Below are 14,089 nucleotides of genomic sequence, written 5' to 3' on the forward strand. Positions count from 1 at the left end.
TGATACCCGCGCCTCTGTCCTCCCTTCCCTTTTCCTGAGAATTCTCCCCTGTTTTCACCATGCGCCCCTCCACCAGGCCCTCGCATGGCCTTTTCCTTCTCTTGGTCCTGCCATTCTTTCCAACCCCCGACATGGGCCCCCCGCTCACTGCAGCTACACCAGGCAGTGGAAAATCGCCGATGAATTTCTGTAGCGTGAGTCTGTTCCTTTTGTAGGTGGATGAGCACCTTGCTGTGTGTCCCGAAGCAGAAAAAGACTGTCCTTTCAAGAACTATGGCTGTCCTGTGAAGGTATGCAGTGTCTCTTTCTTTCTGCCTCTGTGTTCTGCTGTGCAAGTTCCTTGGGCGAGTTGCTTGTAGTCTTTGATTCCATTGGAGTACAAAGGAGCACTCACCTATGAGAACTGCAAGACTGGCAGTTGAATTGGTCAGGGTTCTTCAGAGAAACAGAACCAACAGGAGATATAGAACATAAATAATGTATAAATATAAGTATATATATTTATAAATATATATACATATTTGCTATATATTTGTCTTTGCTATCAAAAGGGTAGGATTCACCCCCCTAGTGCATGGAATACAGAATTGCTTTCCAGCTCTGAAAGGAATCTTCTCTATAGTTCAGCCCAACCGGGTTATATTTTAGAACTTACATCAGGACCAGAGCTGGTGACGGAACTTGCTCTCTGGATGAGGGGCCAACCTTAAACAGAAGACAAGTTGACAGCGACTGTTTGCTTAAAGTCCATGGAACACCCAGAACCCCTAGAATTTGCTTTTATTGCTGATACAGGCACTTTGCAATGACCGGGAGGGCAATGCACTCGCATGGGCTGGCATTACAGTTCAGACGCAAGCCTTGGGCCTTTGACAGCAGGACGGTGATAGAACAGGAATGTGCTCAGTGGGAGGGAGAACCAGCCTAGAACCCATCTGGAGCTAACTTGCCCAGGAGACAGGTTTTATATGGGGATAGTTGAAAGATGGTAACTACACTTAACCTACAGTTATATACAGGGTAGCGTAAAAGTAGGTTTCTCTGAGCATGCAAAACAGAGTTCATTCTTGTATTATTATTATTTATTAACGATTGTGTTATTTTCCATGTAAACAACTGTAAACCTACTTTTGCTCCACCCTGTATTCCCAGGGCAAGGAAGGAAATCAGTGTTGAGAATTTTGACAGTGGCCTGATTCTCTGTCTCTGTGAGTTTAAAATGGTCCAGTGGGTACTGTTGAATCCTAATGCTGGAAAAGGGAACTGGAGGGGCCGTTTTTTCTGCAACCTGCCTCGAGAAAAGTAAGCAAAGTTGTTCCAGTTCTGCTTTGGCAGAGTACCCCGCCACCATCCTCATTCTGGGGGACTGGCAGCCGCCTGACTCACTGTCGTCTCCATCCCGAAGGGCAAACGGGGGACCCTGCAGCAGCACGAGCGCTCAGCCTTACGGGACCACCTGCTGCTCGTTTTAGAAAAGAACGTCCACTTAGAAGAACAGGTAAGTACACGGTCCAGGGTTCAGATGCAAAGAGAAGCGGCAGAATTGCTGGGATTTGCAGTTTTTGGTATTCCTATGCTTTCTGTTTCAGTATAAGTCGACTGGAGGTAGGTGTTTGATGTGGACCCTGGCCGGCAGGATCCGTGTGTTGTGGCCGAGAGAGACAAATTCATGTGGACTACAGGAGTCCTGTGGAGAAAAAGGGATGGCATGGCCACTCTCTGAGAGAGAGAGAGAGAGAGAGAGTCCCAGCACCTGCCTGGAGAGGCTTTTATTGCTTTTCTGGGTACATTACATTGAGGATGGTCCTCATTTACTGTGCACAGGTTCACTTCAGGGGATTACCTTTTACAGATAACAAAGGAAAGAATGCTGCTAATTACTTCAGAGAGAAGGATGTTGCAGATCAAGGGGAAAAGTGGTTGAACTGGTTACACTCCATACTTGGGAGGTTTAGCACAGACTTTAGGAAGTTACAAGAAGCACTTGCTGCCTCAATTCAGGGCGAGAGAGTTTTAGCAAAAGCAAGTCTCGTAGCAGCCTAGGTACAATGCAGGCCTGGTTCCCCACAGGAGAACCTCTCCATGGGTGTGGCTTCTGTGTGCTGGGACCTTGCTCCCCACTGGCCTGAGTGGGGGCTGGGCTACATTCCCACTCAACTTGAAATAGTTCCCTCTAGGTGTTTTTCTACTAAGTGGCCAGGCAGAGTGATGGGATTATAGCATGTTAGAAGTGGAAGGAGGCTTCACAATCATCAGTCAACAGACGAAGTAACTGAAGCCCAGGAGATCCTGACGTGTTTGTCACTTGTGTCGGGATTCACTCTCAAATCCACATCCCCTGATTCTCAGTCCAACGGTCTCTGTGAGCTCCCATAATGCCTGTCTGCAGCCTCTCCACACACCTTTTGGTTAATGATGATACCTGGCACCTAGCAGGTGCCTAGCAGGTGTCTGATGTTTTAAAATTAAATCCACGTGACCATAAAACAACAGTGGACAGTCTATTCTAGGCCTGTGGGTTTTATCTATTTGTAGCAAGTCCTCACTCCTGACTTTGAGAAGCTTTGCAACCTGATAAATGCCTATGCACACATTTATCTCACTGTGTTGCAATTATCAAGTGAGAGAATATGTGCAAGTGCTGATTCTACTGAGTAATTATTATAAAAGTTAATTATTTTTAGGACCTTCTCAGAGGATCTGACTTTCCAAGCCCACATCAGGAAGAAAACCATCTGTCTGCAGGGAGGGAGCTGAATTTTCTGCTGCAGATTATTCTGTGGTGTCTGACTCCAGAGTAAAGTAGCGGCGTGAGTTCTAGGGTCAGATCCTGGAGAGAATGAGAAAGGCTGATTACACTGTAACTTGGGTCCAAGCCATGCTGCCTAGTCACCATTCCCCAAGTCTTTCTGTACCATTGCCTCATGCACCCATCCATTCATTTAACAAACACCTGTGTCAGGTGTCATGGTACCTCACGTGTGTCAGGCACTGTGCTAGTTGCTAGGGACGCTGAGTTGAGGAAGACACAGTCTCTACCCTTGAAGAACACACAAAATTGTACAGAGCTGAGCTGCTGTGCCTCACAGGACACGCTTATGAGGGTCCCCATGTCTGGGTTCAGACTCTGCATCAGTTACTCCAGCGGCATCGGGGAAGGACATTGGAGCTATGTCTTGAAGGAAGAGAAGGCCTGTCGGTTAAAATGTTGTGGGAAGAGGTCATTCCAGATGGAAAGTTTGTGCCAAGGCAGAGAGGCGTGGGAGAGGCTGACGGTTCAAGGAAACATGCTTTTGGGGAGGAGATGCACTCACTCCTGCATTTGTTTTCATTTGTATGCTGGAGTCTGGGCTCTTGGATGCAGGCGGCACTGGCCTCCCATGTAAGCTAAGACATTTTTTGAACACTGCATTCAATTGTTTTTCTTTTACTCATTAATATGCTGCCTTATTTGAGAAAGGATTTAAGGGCCAAAAGTTCAAACTAACATTTGTTAATAATAGGGAGCTAACGAAGGCTTTACATTGGAAACACACTTGGCCAGCCCGTTGTTTCTTTGGATTTGAAAAGGAAGGCAGCTCACAGTAGCTTGGAAGGTGGGTAGAGGCAGAGAGGGGAAGCAGGACAGAGGGACGGGGCGGAAGCTCCACGCTAGTCACCTGAGCTTGGGGATGCTGCTCAACCTCTCTCTGCCCCAACATCCTCCTTTGTGAAATGGGTTGTGGTGAGGGTTAAACAAGATGATATCTTTAAGCTCTTAGCACAGTGCTTGCAACATAAGCATTTCGTCATCAGGGAGATGCAAGATGCTGGAGGAGGTGATGGGGATGGCCAGCGCCCAACCACGGCTGCCTCGGTGGGGGTGGAAGAGGGCATTGGGAGACATTCGGTGGTTGCGCTGGGAGGCTGTAAGCTTTGACGACAAGGAACATGGCGATGTTCAGGGGCAGGTTAGACGTGGGCGTTGGGAGACTCCTGAGTTTGCTTCTGTTCAGGGAGATATGTCTGGTGTGGAGGTGGAAGTCAGCTGGCAGGGTCTTAACAGAGGATTCTGGGCCAGGGAGCAGATGGTCGTTGCAGCTGTTTGTGCATTCATTCCCAAAACCTGCGTCAGAGGCCCTCTGTGTGCCAGGCACTGTGTGCGGCTTTGGGGATAAATAAATAAGTGAGATGTAGCCTCAACAATTTAGTGAAGAAAAAAAAACCTAAATAACCCCCCCCCCAAAAAAAGCAATAAGAGTAATGAAGGTAAGTTACACACTACTGCAGGGGTGTCAAACTCATTTTCACCAGGGGCCACATCAGCCTCGCGGTTGCCTTCCAAGGGCTGAATGTAATTTCAGCTCCTTTACAGTTAAGGAGTAGTTGCATTTATACAGTCCTAAAATTACATTCGGCCCTTTGAAGGCAACCGCAAGGCTGATGTGGCCCCCGGTGGAAATGAGTTTGACTCCCCTGCACTAGAGTATGGTCAGGGTGTCTGGGAACTTGAGAGGTGGCCTGGGTAGGTATTCCTGGTAAGGAAATAGTTCTGAGAGGATGTGCTCTCAAGTGGTGGCTTAGAGAGCAGTACTTTCTAGATGAAGCAGGAAGTGTCTGAGAGAGCAAGACCTGAAGGGAAATAGAAGTCGTGTGGCTGTGCTGTGCAGGGCGCGCCCGGGGCGTGAATGGGCGTGAGGCTGCACAGGCAGCCAAGGGCAGACTGTGTAGGGCCCCAGTGGCCTGTAAAAGGCCACCAGAGACAGGCAAGTGGGGGATGACAAAAGCAGATCTGTCTCTTCATAGTATTGTGGACACCATATGAGGTGTGCATTGGAGGGAAACAAGACTAAAGACAGGGAGAGCGTTCATTCATTCATTCACTCACTCATTCAACAAATATTTATCAAGCACCAGCTGGTGCCAGGTACCAGTTGCTGGGGCTACAGTGGCCTGTGCGATCCGTGCCAGTCCGGGCTCCCAGACAGCTGCCCTTCTGGCACACGTGTGAGGAGAGTGTAGGACCGCCGGGTCACCGGAGGATAACAGCCCAGGTGAGCAGTTACAAAGTCCAAAACAAGTGCCGAAACAAGACAAGACGAAACGGGAAATGGATGGAGGAGGTGCTTCGTTCGTTCTTCTGTGTGTCCAGAGTTAAAGTTGACAAGTGTTGCCCAGTGAGTGGATGTGGGGATGAGAGAGGAACTGTCTGGGGTCACTCTTAGGTTTTTGGTCATTTCTTTTAAATAGATTACAAATTCTGAAAGAGTAGTGTGTTTTGCCTACCACTGGGAAGATTACTTAAACTCTCTGCCTCTGTTTCGTGATCTGTGAAACGGGACTGATATTCATACCCAACTCACAGGCTTCTTCGTGGATAAAAGAGCTAGTGAAGAGAAGGGTCCAATAGATATGCAGCAAATGTCAGCTGTTCCGTTGACACTGTACAGAGTATTTAATGTGGTGTGGGGGTCAGGACTCTGCAGTTGTTCAGTGAGTGCTTCCTGCGTGCTTGAAGGGAACCAGTTCAGAAAATTCGGTCAGACGAACCGTCGCAGCGGGTTAACCCTAGGCAGGGCTGCTGAGAAATCTGTGGGTCTGGTCCTTTTCAAAGTGTCTGCAAGTAGTTTCCTAGAATTATATGGGAATCCACCTGTAATTATTTTTCTAAATATAAACTAAATACATATATAACTCTATATATAGATAAATAAGTCTATATATAAATATGCATGTATTATATAAATAATGTGTGTGTATTTAGCTTTCCTAGAGACACTTTCTACCTGCAATATTCTTCTAGAGCTGCATTTGTTTTCATTTGTATGCATGCATTTAAATGACCTCATTCACATTTCTGTCTTTAGATTTCTGACTTACATAAGAGCCTAGAACAGAAGGAAAGTAAAATCCAGCAGCTAGCAGAAACCGTAAATACATTTGAAAAGGAGTTCAAGCAGTTTGCACAGCTCTTTGGCAAAAATGGAAGCTTCCTCTCAAACATCCAGGTGAGAAATGACCTTTCTATCCATAGCCAAGATTTAGCCTTCGATTGGTAGTCACGGTTTCTCTTACAACTTTTTAAATGGAAATAAATTCAAACGTGTAGAAAAGCTGCAAGAATGAGGTAGTGCAAAAAACGCCTGGGAACTGTCCACCCACTCTCACCCACAGTCCATATTTTGTCCTGTTTGCTTCATCATTCATATTCATTGATTCGTTCCTTCTCGCTCCTTTTGTTCTTTCTGAATCACTTGAGAATAGGCTGCCTGTATGATGACATTTTACCTCTACATACTTCAGTATGTATTTTGTGAGAATAAAGATCTTCTTTTACAGAACCCCAGTACATTTAGCAACATCAGTAAATTTAACATTGATGCAATACTTTGATATCATTTATGGCATGTAGGGTTTTCATTAATGTTGGGCCAGTATCAGTCATTTGAGTTGAGATTTATTGAGAGCATTTGTAATTCTGCATTTTGTAGTCAGCTAAGTGAAACTACTAATTCCTTTGGGAAGAAAATGCTTTGAACACCACTCAAGTACAGCAAAGAATTATTTATAAATCATGAATGCAAAATAACCATAAACAGATTCCTAATGAATCATGTCTTCATTGTGATTATATAATTTATAGTGAAAAAGATTTCAAGACGTGATATGGGCAATATTTTTGAAATTTGGATCAAAGAAGATGCAGGCCATACAGTTTGCATGCTGTGTCAGCACACTGTGTGTGAGTGTGTGTGTGTTTGCACACACATGTCAAGAGAAAAGGAAATGCATTATATGTTGCTATTGTAATTCTGATCTTTTTCTAACACAGCGAGAGAGCAATCCAAGTTGAGGCAGTGAGGGTGAGGGTCGAAGAGAAATGTAGTGGCAGACATTTAATCTGTTCCGTCTAAAGGGAGCAATCGGAAGTTCAGGCCTCCTCTCGGGGCACTGGGTACCACCTGCAGCGCTCCTCCCAGAGCAGGTGGGCTGACTTGCAGCTCTCTCTCTGCCTTCTAGCAGAGCAGAAGCAAATCAGGAGAGCAGCTTCTCAGAAGAGAAGGCAGTGGGAAGGCAAGAGGCGAGACAACGTTGTGAGAGTACAAGAAATCTAAAGATAGGTTAGAGAACCGAGTAGAGAGAAATTGTGGGAGGAGTAAAAAAATCTGATAGAGAGAAGTTCAAAGATTTGGAACAGGACCTGGGATAGAGAGGAGGAGGGGAGAAGACAGGTGCTTAATCTCTCTGCAATCTTCTTCATTGACTGTTTCTCCTCTGGGCTGTGGAGTTTTTATTTCATTAATTGATTCAGTAAATGTGAAGTGTTTGAGTTGAAAAAAAAACGTAATCTCAATGAACTACTAAGATATTGATATCCATTTTGTACTGAAAGGTTCTTGCCAATCACCTTGACAAGTCAGCTTGGCTCGAAGCTCAAGTGCGTCATTTGTTACAAATGGCAAACCAGCAACAAAATAAATTCGATCTGAAGACTTTGATGGAAGCGATTGATACAGTGAAACAGAAAATTGCCCTGCTAGAAAGCAATGATCAAAGACTAGGTATGTCTACTATGTTATACTTCTCTTTTGGTGACTCGTCTGTCTGCGTGTGTTCATGACACAAGCCAGCACCTGGCCAAACGGAGAGCCACAGCTGTCCAGGATACAGAGTGGCTGAATCTGGTGTTTGTGAAACAGAACAGCAGTGGTGTCCTGGCTACTCAGACAAAAATTATGAAGAGCCATGAGTTGGGGCTGGAAGAGACAAAGGGAAGAAGAGGGCCGGGATATTCCAAGAACAAAGGAATGACAGTTTTTTATTGAGAGTGGAAAATAATAGTAAAGCTAAGAAAGAGATGTGGTGGGCACACTGCTTTATGTGAAAGCACACCTTGGAGATATCGCAGATTTGGTTCCAGACCACTGCGATAAAGCAAATATCGAAATAAAGTGAGTCACAGATTTCTTAGTTTCCCAGTGCATATAAAAGTTATATTTATACTACACCTTAGTCTATTAAGTGTGCAATACAATTGTCTTTAAAAAAACAATGTGCATGCCTTAATTAAAGAATATCGCTAAGAAATGCTAACCATCATCTGAGCCTTCGGTGAGTTGTCAGTCTTTGTGCTGGTGAAGGGCCTTGCCCTAGCAACATCAAAGATCACTGATCAAGATCACCATAACAAATATAATGAAAAAGTGTGAAATGTTGCGAGAATTCTCAAAATGTGACACAGGACAGGAAGTGAGCAAATGCTGATGAGCACACGGCACCGATAGACTTGCTTGAGGCAGGGTTGCCACAAACCTTTAATTTGTAACAAAAGCAATGTCTTGCAAAACCCAACAAAGTGGAATAAAACCAGGTATACCTCTCCAGAAAAATAGGAAAGGGTTTGGCTGTTGGAAAGTACCCCAGTTTGAAACCCGTGGGGCTCACCACGCAAACACACGTTAGTTGGATGTGGGGTGTGTCTGCTCTACACGTGGGCGAGCTTTGGCTCAAGAGGGCGCATTCGAGTTTCCTTGGTGCCACTCCTGCCAAGACGTGAGATCCACTGAGTTGATATCATTAATGCAGATGGTCTGCTGGTGGTCGTGAATTCACTTCACCTTTAGGATGTCAGAGTTTTATTGGTTCTTTCCAGATAACAAAAGTCCACTTTGGGCAAATGCTAAACACAACTCAGGCCTCCAGAATCTCTTTCTATCTTTCTTTCTTTCTTTTTTTCTTTCTTTCTCTGCAGTTGTTCTGGAAGGGGAGACGCACAAACACGACGCGCACATCAACAGCCACAAAGCACAGCTGAACAGAAACGAAGAGCGGTTTAAACTGCTGGAAGGGGCCTGCTATAACGGGAAGCTCATCTGGAAGGTGACCGACTACAGAATGAAGAAGAGAGAGGCGCTGGATGGGCACACGGTGTCCATCTTCAGCCAGCCCTTCTACACCAGCCGGTGTGGCTACCGGCTGTGCGCCAGGGCGTACCTGAACGGGGACGGGTCCGGGAAGGGGACGCACCTGTCGCTGTACTTTGTGGTGATGCGAGGGGAGTTTGACTCACTGTTGCAGTGGCCTTTCAGGCAGAGGGTAACCTTGATGCTTTTGGACCAGAGTGGCAAAAAGAACCACATCGTGGAGACCTTCAAGGCTGACCCCAACAGCAGCAGCTTTAAGAGACCCGACGGGGAGATGAACATCGCGTCTGGCTGTCCCCGCTTCGTGCCTCACTCCACGCTGGAGAATGCCAAGAACACCTACATCAAAGATGACACCATGTTCTTGAAAGTGGCTGTGGACTTAACTGATCTGGAGGACCTCTAGTCGCTGCTTCTGGGTGATAAAAGGACTTCCTGGGTCCAGAACCACGGGGGCAACTTTTGGTTAGCCCAGTGACTGAACTTAAACTTGGTGCACGCTTGTAAATATTCGGGTTTTTGCCCTTAGTGTTTGAAGTCAGTTAAGAACTTCCTAAGTGCTGTGTTCTTTTTACATTTTACCCTGTTCCCGTTTGAAACAAAAGACTTAGGATATCCTCTTGTTATTTATATTTCTCTATCTCTTGAACAATAGGAAAGTTTCTTGAAAGCAAGGTCTGGGGTATAGCTCCTCTACCGGGGCGTGGGATAGGGTTTCAGGGGAGACGCTCTATGGTCAATGTTATTGAAAACACAGATGTGGAATTCCCAATTGAAAATGCTTGGGTATTTGGTCTGCTGATTCTAGACTTGACCATAAGGCTGCAAAAGCCTTCTTTTTGGGGCCGGTCATTCCGGATCAGCAGATGGGTGGTGTACTGACAGAGACAATATGTCCAGTTGGAACAATCACCGCACCTCCAGATATTTTCATGAAATTCACCAGGCATCCACAAGCACGGTGTTGCAAGGCTGCACAGGAACTGGTGACCAGAGTGAGCATCTTCATTGTCCCTGCTGAGGTAAAGCCGAAGGAAGCACGAAGCCTGTGTATAAGGAGATATGTCAAGTTCATATTTTATTAGGTTCAACCACGTGAAAACTATTTTCAAAGATCAGAAACAAATTTAAGAGTTTTAACAAGGTTTGACTTAATGTATATATGTATATGTAAACAAATAATTTAAAGGTATTTTGGTAATAGTAATGTGAGGATGGACAGAATTTAGTATATGATGGAAAAAAATGCCATAAATGCATAAGAGGAATTTAAAACCTAGGGAAGACACCATTACAATTCCCAGTGGGTATCAGAAGGACTCCCATCCAAAACTGATTATTAAAATTAATATTTCCTATTCTTTTTGAGAGACATTTTGGATTCATAAATTTGTATGAAAATGGGCATTTATATAAACGTGTGACTTTTCTTGTCCAAGCCCTGCATACTCTGTGAAGAACAGAGATGATTATGTTCTTATGCATCTATTCGTACTCACATGGAGGGTGTATATGCAAGTTGAGTCCTGCTGACCCTTGATCAGCCAGAGGTCAACAAGAAGTACCCAGGTTGCCTGAGCCCTAATTCCCCGCTACACAGCTGAGCATCTCTCACCGTTTGGCCTGGCTCCCTTGATCCTGCAGTGACAACCACCACGAGCTGAGGGCCACTCAGTGCAGCTCACTCAGGTGATGACCAAGCACCCTACCACTCCTGAACAGTTAACCTGTTAGAAGAGGCGTGATCTATACCGGTGGCTTCTGGAATAACTGAAACTTTCTTAATGTCTTCTGTGAAAATTTCAAGATGCTCCATTTTCAAGATGAAGTCATTGAAACTTTCTTAATTTTTTTCCTGTGAAATTTTCAAGATAATTTCATAGTGCAGAAATCATGCCAAAGGTTTACACTCAAAGAAGTAAGTTCACAGCAGGAGTGTAGTGAAGAACTACACTGTAGCTGCTGGTGAACCCTGGTACGGTTGATGGTCAACCCATCACGTCAAACTCAGGATGGGTTTCTCTAGACCACACAGGTGGTTCTGTGTGTTTGTCTTCAGTATCCCTAATCAAGTCCAAGACCACCCTGTACTCCTCGGGAGTGGAAGGTCATGTTGGTGTAACTAGCTTTAAGTAGTGGACGTGGAAAATATTTTCAAGTGAATTTATCAAAATACTGGTTTTGTGTTTCAACCAACTTCTCGACATAAAAAGCAGATGTGATGGCAAAGTTTGCTTACGAGTTCAGAGTCCCTTCATCACTGAAACCGAGCAGAGCAAGGTATTCTAAAGCAAAAGGCACTCCTTTACTACAAAATAAGAGGCAATTTTTGTCTTAAAGAAACATATCCATATAAACTATTTTTCCTCTTTTATAATATGAAATTACTTTTATTCTACAGGGTCCAGCAGAAGTAAGGTCTGCTTGAGTGTGGTTGGTAGGGTAATAATATGGGTGTAATCATTATAGTTTTAATTTGAACATGTCACCTAAAATGTCATATGGTGTGCTTGAGTGTGATATTGTTATGTTACAGAATTACCTGCCTATGATTTTGTAATAAAAAGGGGTGTTATTTGTGCCACACTCTGTATAGTAATAAGATTTAAATTTTATTTCCATTTTGGTTTGATTTGGATTCCTGGTGAAAAGCAAGCGAACACACTAGGCATGAAATGGGAGTTGGCCTTGACAAAGGTATATGCAGGGTTAGCTCAGGGCGGGGAGGTGGAGCACACACTAATGCATATTTGCAGATCTGACTTCTAGCCCTGGATCTTCAAAGGTGATGTTTTCAGAGAAACAAGAAATAGTCACAGACAAGTGCAAGTCAGCCCTCTTTTGGGGTAGGCAAGTCATCAGTAGATGAGTGGTGTGCTCAGGACAGGAGCCACCAGCCCTTTGTGCAGCCCCTCAGACAATGAGTCTGCAGTGCTGGTTACTCTTAGAGAGTGGTTGGACACACGGGTCTTCATCTTACATAAGAATTCTGGGCTGCAGATAGAGTTTTGATAGATGCACAGTAGGGGACTCAGGTAGTGCAATCACCTGAGACCACCAAATGTTAGGGGAGGAGTGAGAGGAGGCTGCAAAGCATTTGAAGAAGCAATGGTCGTAGGTAAGAGAAGCACAAGTGAGGTGGGAAGTACGCATGACCAAATGCCACCCTGAGAATAGTTATTCCCAGCACACCCCACAGTTGACTCTTTTTAAAATATTTTATTGATTATGTTATTACAGTTGTCCCATTTCCCCCTTCACTCCCCTCCACCCTGCACACTCCTCCCACCCACACTCCCCACCTTCAGTTCATGTCCATGTGTCATATTTGGAAGTTCTTTAGCTTCTACATTTCCCATACTATTCTTATCCTCCCCCTGTCTATCTTCTACCTACCATCCATGCTACTTACTCTCCATACCTTTTCACCCTCTCTCCTCCTCCCACTCCCCTGTTGCTAATCTTCCATGTGATCTCCCTTTCTGTGATTCTGTTCCTGTTCTAGTTGTTTGCTTAGTTTCTTTTTGTTTTAAGTGTGGTTGTTAATTGTGAGTTTCCTGTCATTTTACTGTACATTTTTTTATCTTCTTTTTCTTACATAAGTCCATTTAACATTTCATATAATAAGGGCTTGGTGATGATGAACTCCTTTAACTAGACCTTATCTGAGAAGCACTTTATCTGCCCTTCCATTCTAAATGAAAGCTTTGCTGGATAGAGCAATCTTGGATGTAGGTCCTTGTCTTTCATGACTTGGAATACTTCTTTCCAGCCTCCTCTTGCCTACAAGTTCTCTTTTGAGAAATCAGCTGACAGTCTGATGGGAACTCCTTTGTAGGTCACTGCCTCCTTATCTCTTGCTGCTTCTAGGATTCTCTTCTTAATTTTAATCTTGGGTAATGTAATTATGATGTGACTTGGTGTGTTCCTCCTTGGGTCCACCTCTTTTGGGACTCTCTGAGCTTCCTGGACTTCCTGGAAGTCTATTTCCTTTGCTAGATCAAGGAAGTTCTCCTTTATTATTTGTTCAAATAACTTTTCTACTCGTTGCTCTTCCTCTTCTCCTTCTGGTACCTCTATAATTTGAATGTTGGAATGTTTAAAGATGTCCTGGAGGTTCCTAAGCCTCTCCTCATTTTTTTGAATTCTTGTTTCTTCATTCTTTTCTTGTTGGATGTTTCTTCCTTCCGGTCCACTTCATTGATTTGAGTCCCAGTTTCCTTCCCATCACTGTTGGTTCCCTATGCATTTTTCTTCATTTCACTTATTGTAGTCTTCATTTTTTCATCCAATTTGCGATCAAATTTAACCAATTCTGTGAGCATCCCAATCACCAGTGCTTTGAACTGTGCATCTGATAGGTTGGCTATCTCTTCATTGCTTAGTTGTATTTTTTCTGGAGTTTTGATCTGTTCTTCCACATGGGCCATTTTTGTTTGTCTTGATGCACCTGTTACATAGTGAGGGGTGGAGCCTTAGGTGTTCACCAGGGCAGGTCAACCCAGTCACTGGGTTGTGACGCTGTATGTGGGGAAGGTCTGAGAGGGAACAATAGTGCTTGCTCTGCTCTTTGTTCAATTTCAGTCACTTCCCCCGCTTCCCACAAGCAAATTGGGCCCTTCTGGTGCTAATCCCAGTTGGTGGGTTTGTGTACATTCTAGGACCCTGTGGGTCTCTCCAACAAACTCTCCTGTGAGGCTGGGAGTTTCTCCTGGCACCTCAACTCCCACAGGTGTTTTCATTTGGTGTTTTGAGGCTTTATTTCCCTGCGCTGGGACCCTGGGTTGCTTGGTCTCTCTCGATCCCCAGTTTGGCCTGGTTTATCTACACACGAATGTGGGACTGCCTGGTCCGCCAGCCACCTTGCACACTGAGCCCCTCCGCAATCTGCCACCTCTCTGGGTCCACCCGCTGCCACCTGTGCACCCAGGGTCCGCCAGCCGCCCTGCCGAGACCTCTCACCACCTGGCCACCCAACTCTGCCCCTCCTACCAGTGATGCGTGGGTCACCGGCCAGCAGTGATCACGGAACACTGCAGATGGCTCATCGAAACGCGAGAAAAAACATGCACAGAGACAGACCAGTTTCTGTGGAGAAGTAGGGACAGAACAGCCACCCCCTCTAGTGGGGAGCGCACCAATTTACTGTCCAAACCGGCTTTTATTGGGTTCGTTTTGCATAAGAA

At 45.0% G+C, this 14,089-nt stretch overlaps 1 protein-coding gene across 4 annotated transcripts in view; it reads left to right on the forward strand.

Annotated features, from left to right (window-relative positions):
- The window catches only part of TRAF5 (TNF receptor associated factor 5), a 46,357-nt gene extending 35,173 nt beyond the window's left edge, over nucleotides 1–11,184 (forward strand). For 3 of the 4 annotated variants that reach the window (XM_036015950.1, XM_036015951.1, XM_028530756.2), the window contains 5 exons: nucleotides 216–290; nucleotides 1,406–1,498; nucleotides 5,847–5,987; nucleotides 7,373–7,541; nucleotides 8,732–11,184. In XM_036015950.1, coding sequence (XP_035871843.1) covers nucleotides 216–290; nucleotides 1,406–1,498; nucleotides 5,847–5,987; nucleotides 7,373–7,541; nucleotides 8,732–9,309 — 1,056 coding nt within the window. In that variant the 3' untranslated portion in view covers nucleotides 9,310–11,184. The remainder of the gene's footprint in view (nucleotides 1–215; nucleotides 291–1,405; nucleotides 1,499–5,846; nucleotides 5,988–7,372; nucleotides 7,542–8,731) is intronic. The other variant, XM_036015952.1, reaches the window with a different exon arrangement.
- Nucleotides 11,185–14,089: the final 2,905 nt, after the last annotated feature.

This window comes from Phyllostomus discolor, chromosome 14 (genome assembly GCF_004126475.2).
Source record: "Phyllostomus discolor isolate MPI-MPIP mPhyDis1 chromosome 14, mPhyDis1.pri.v3, whole genome shotgun sequence".
In the NCBI taxonomy this organism is placed as follows: domain Eukaryota; kingdom Metazoa; phylum Chordata; class Mammalia; order Chiroptera; family Phyllostomidae; genus Phyllostomus; species Phyllostomus discolor.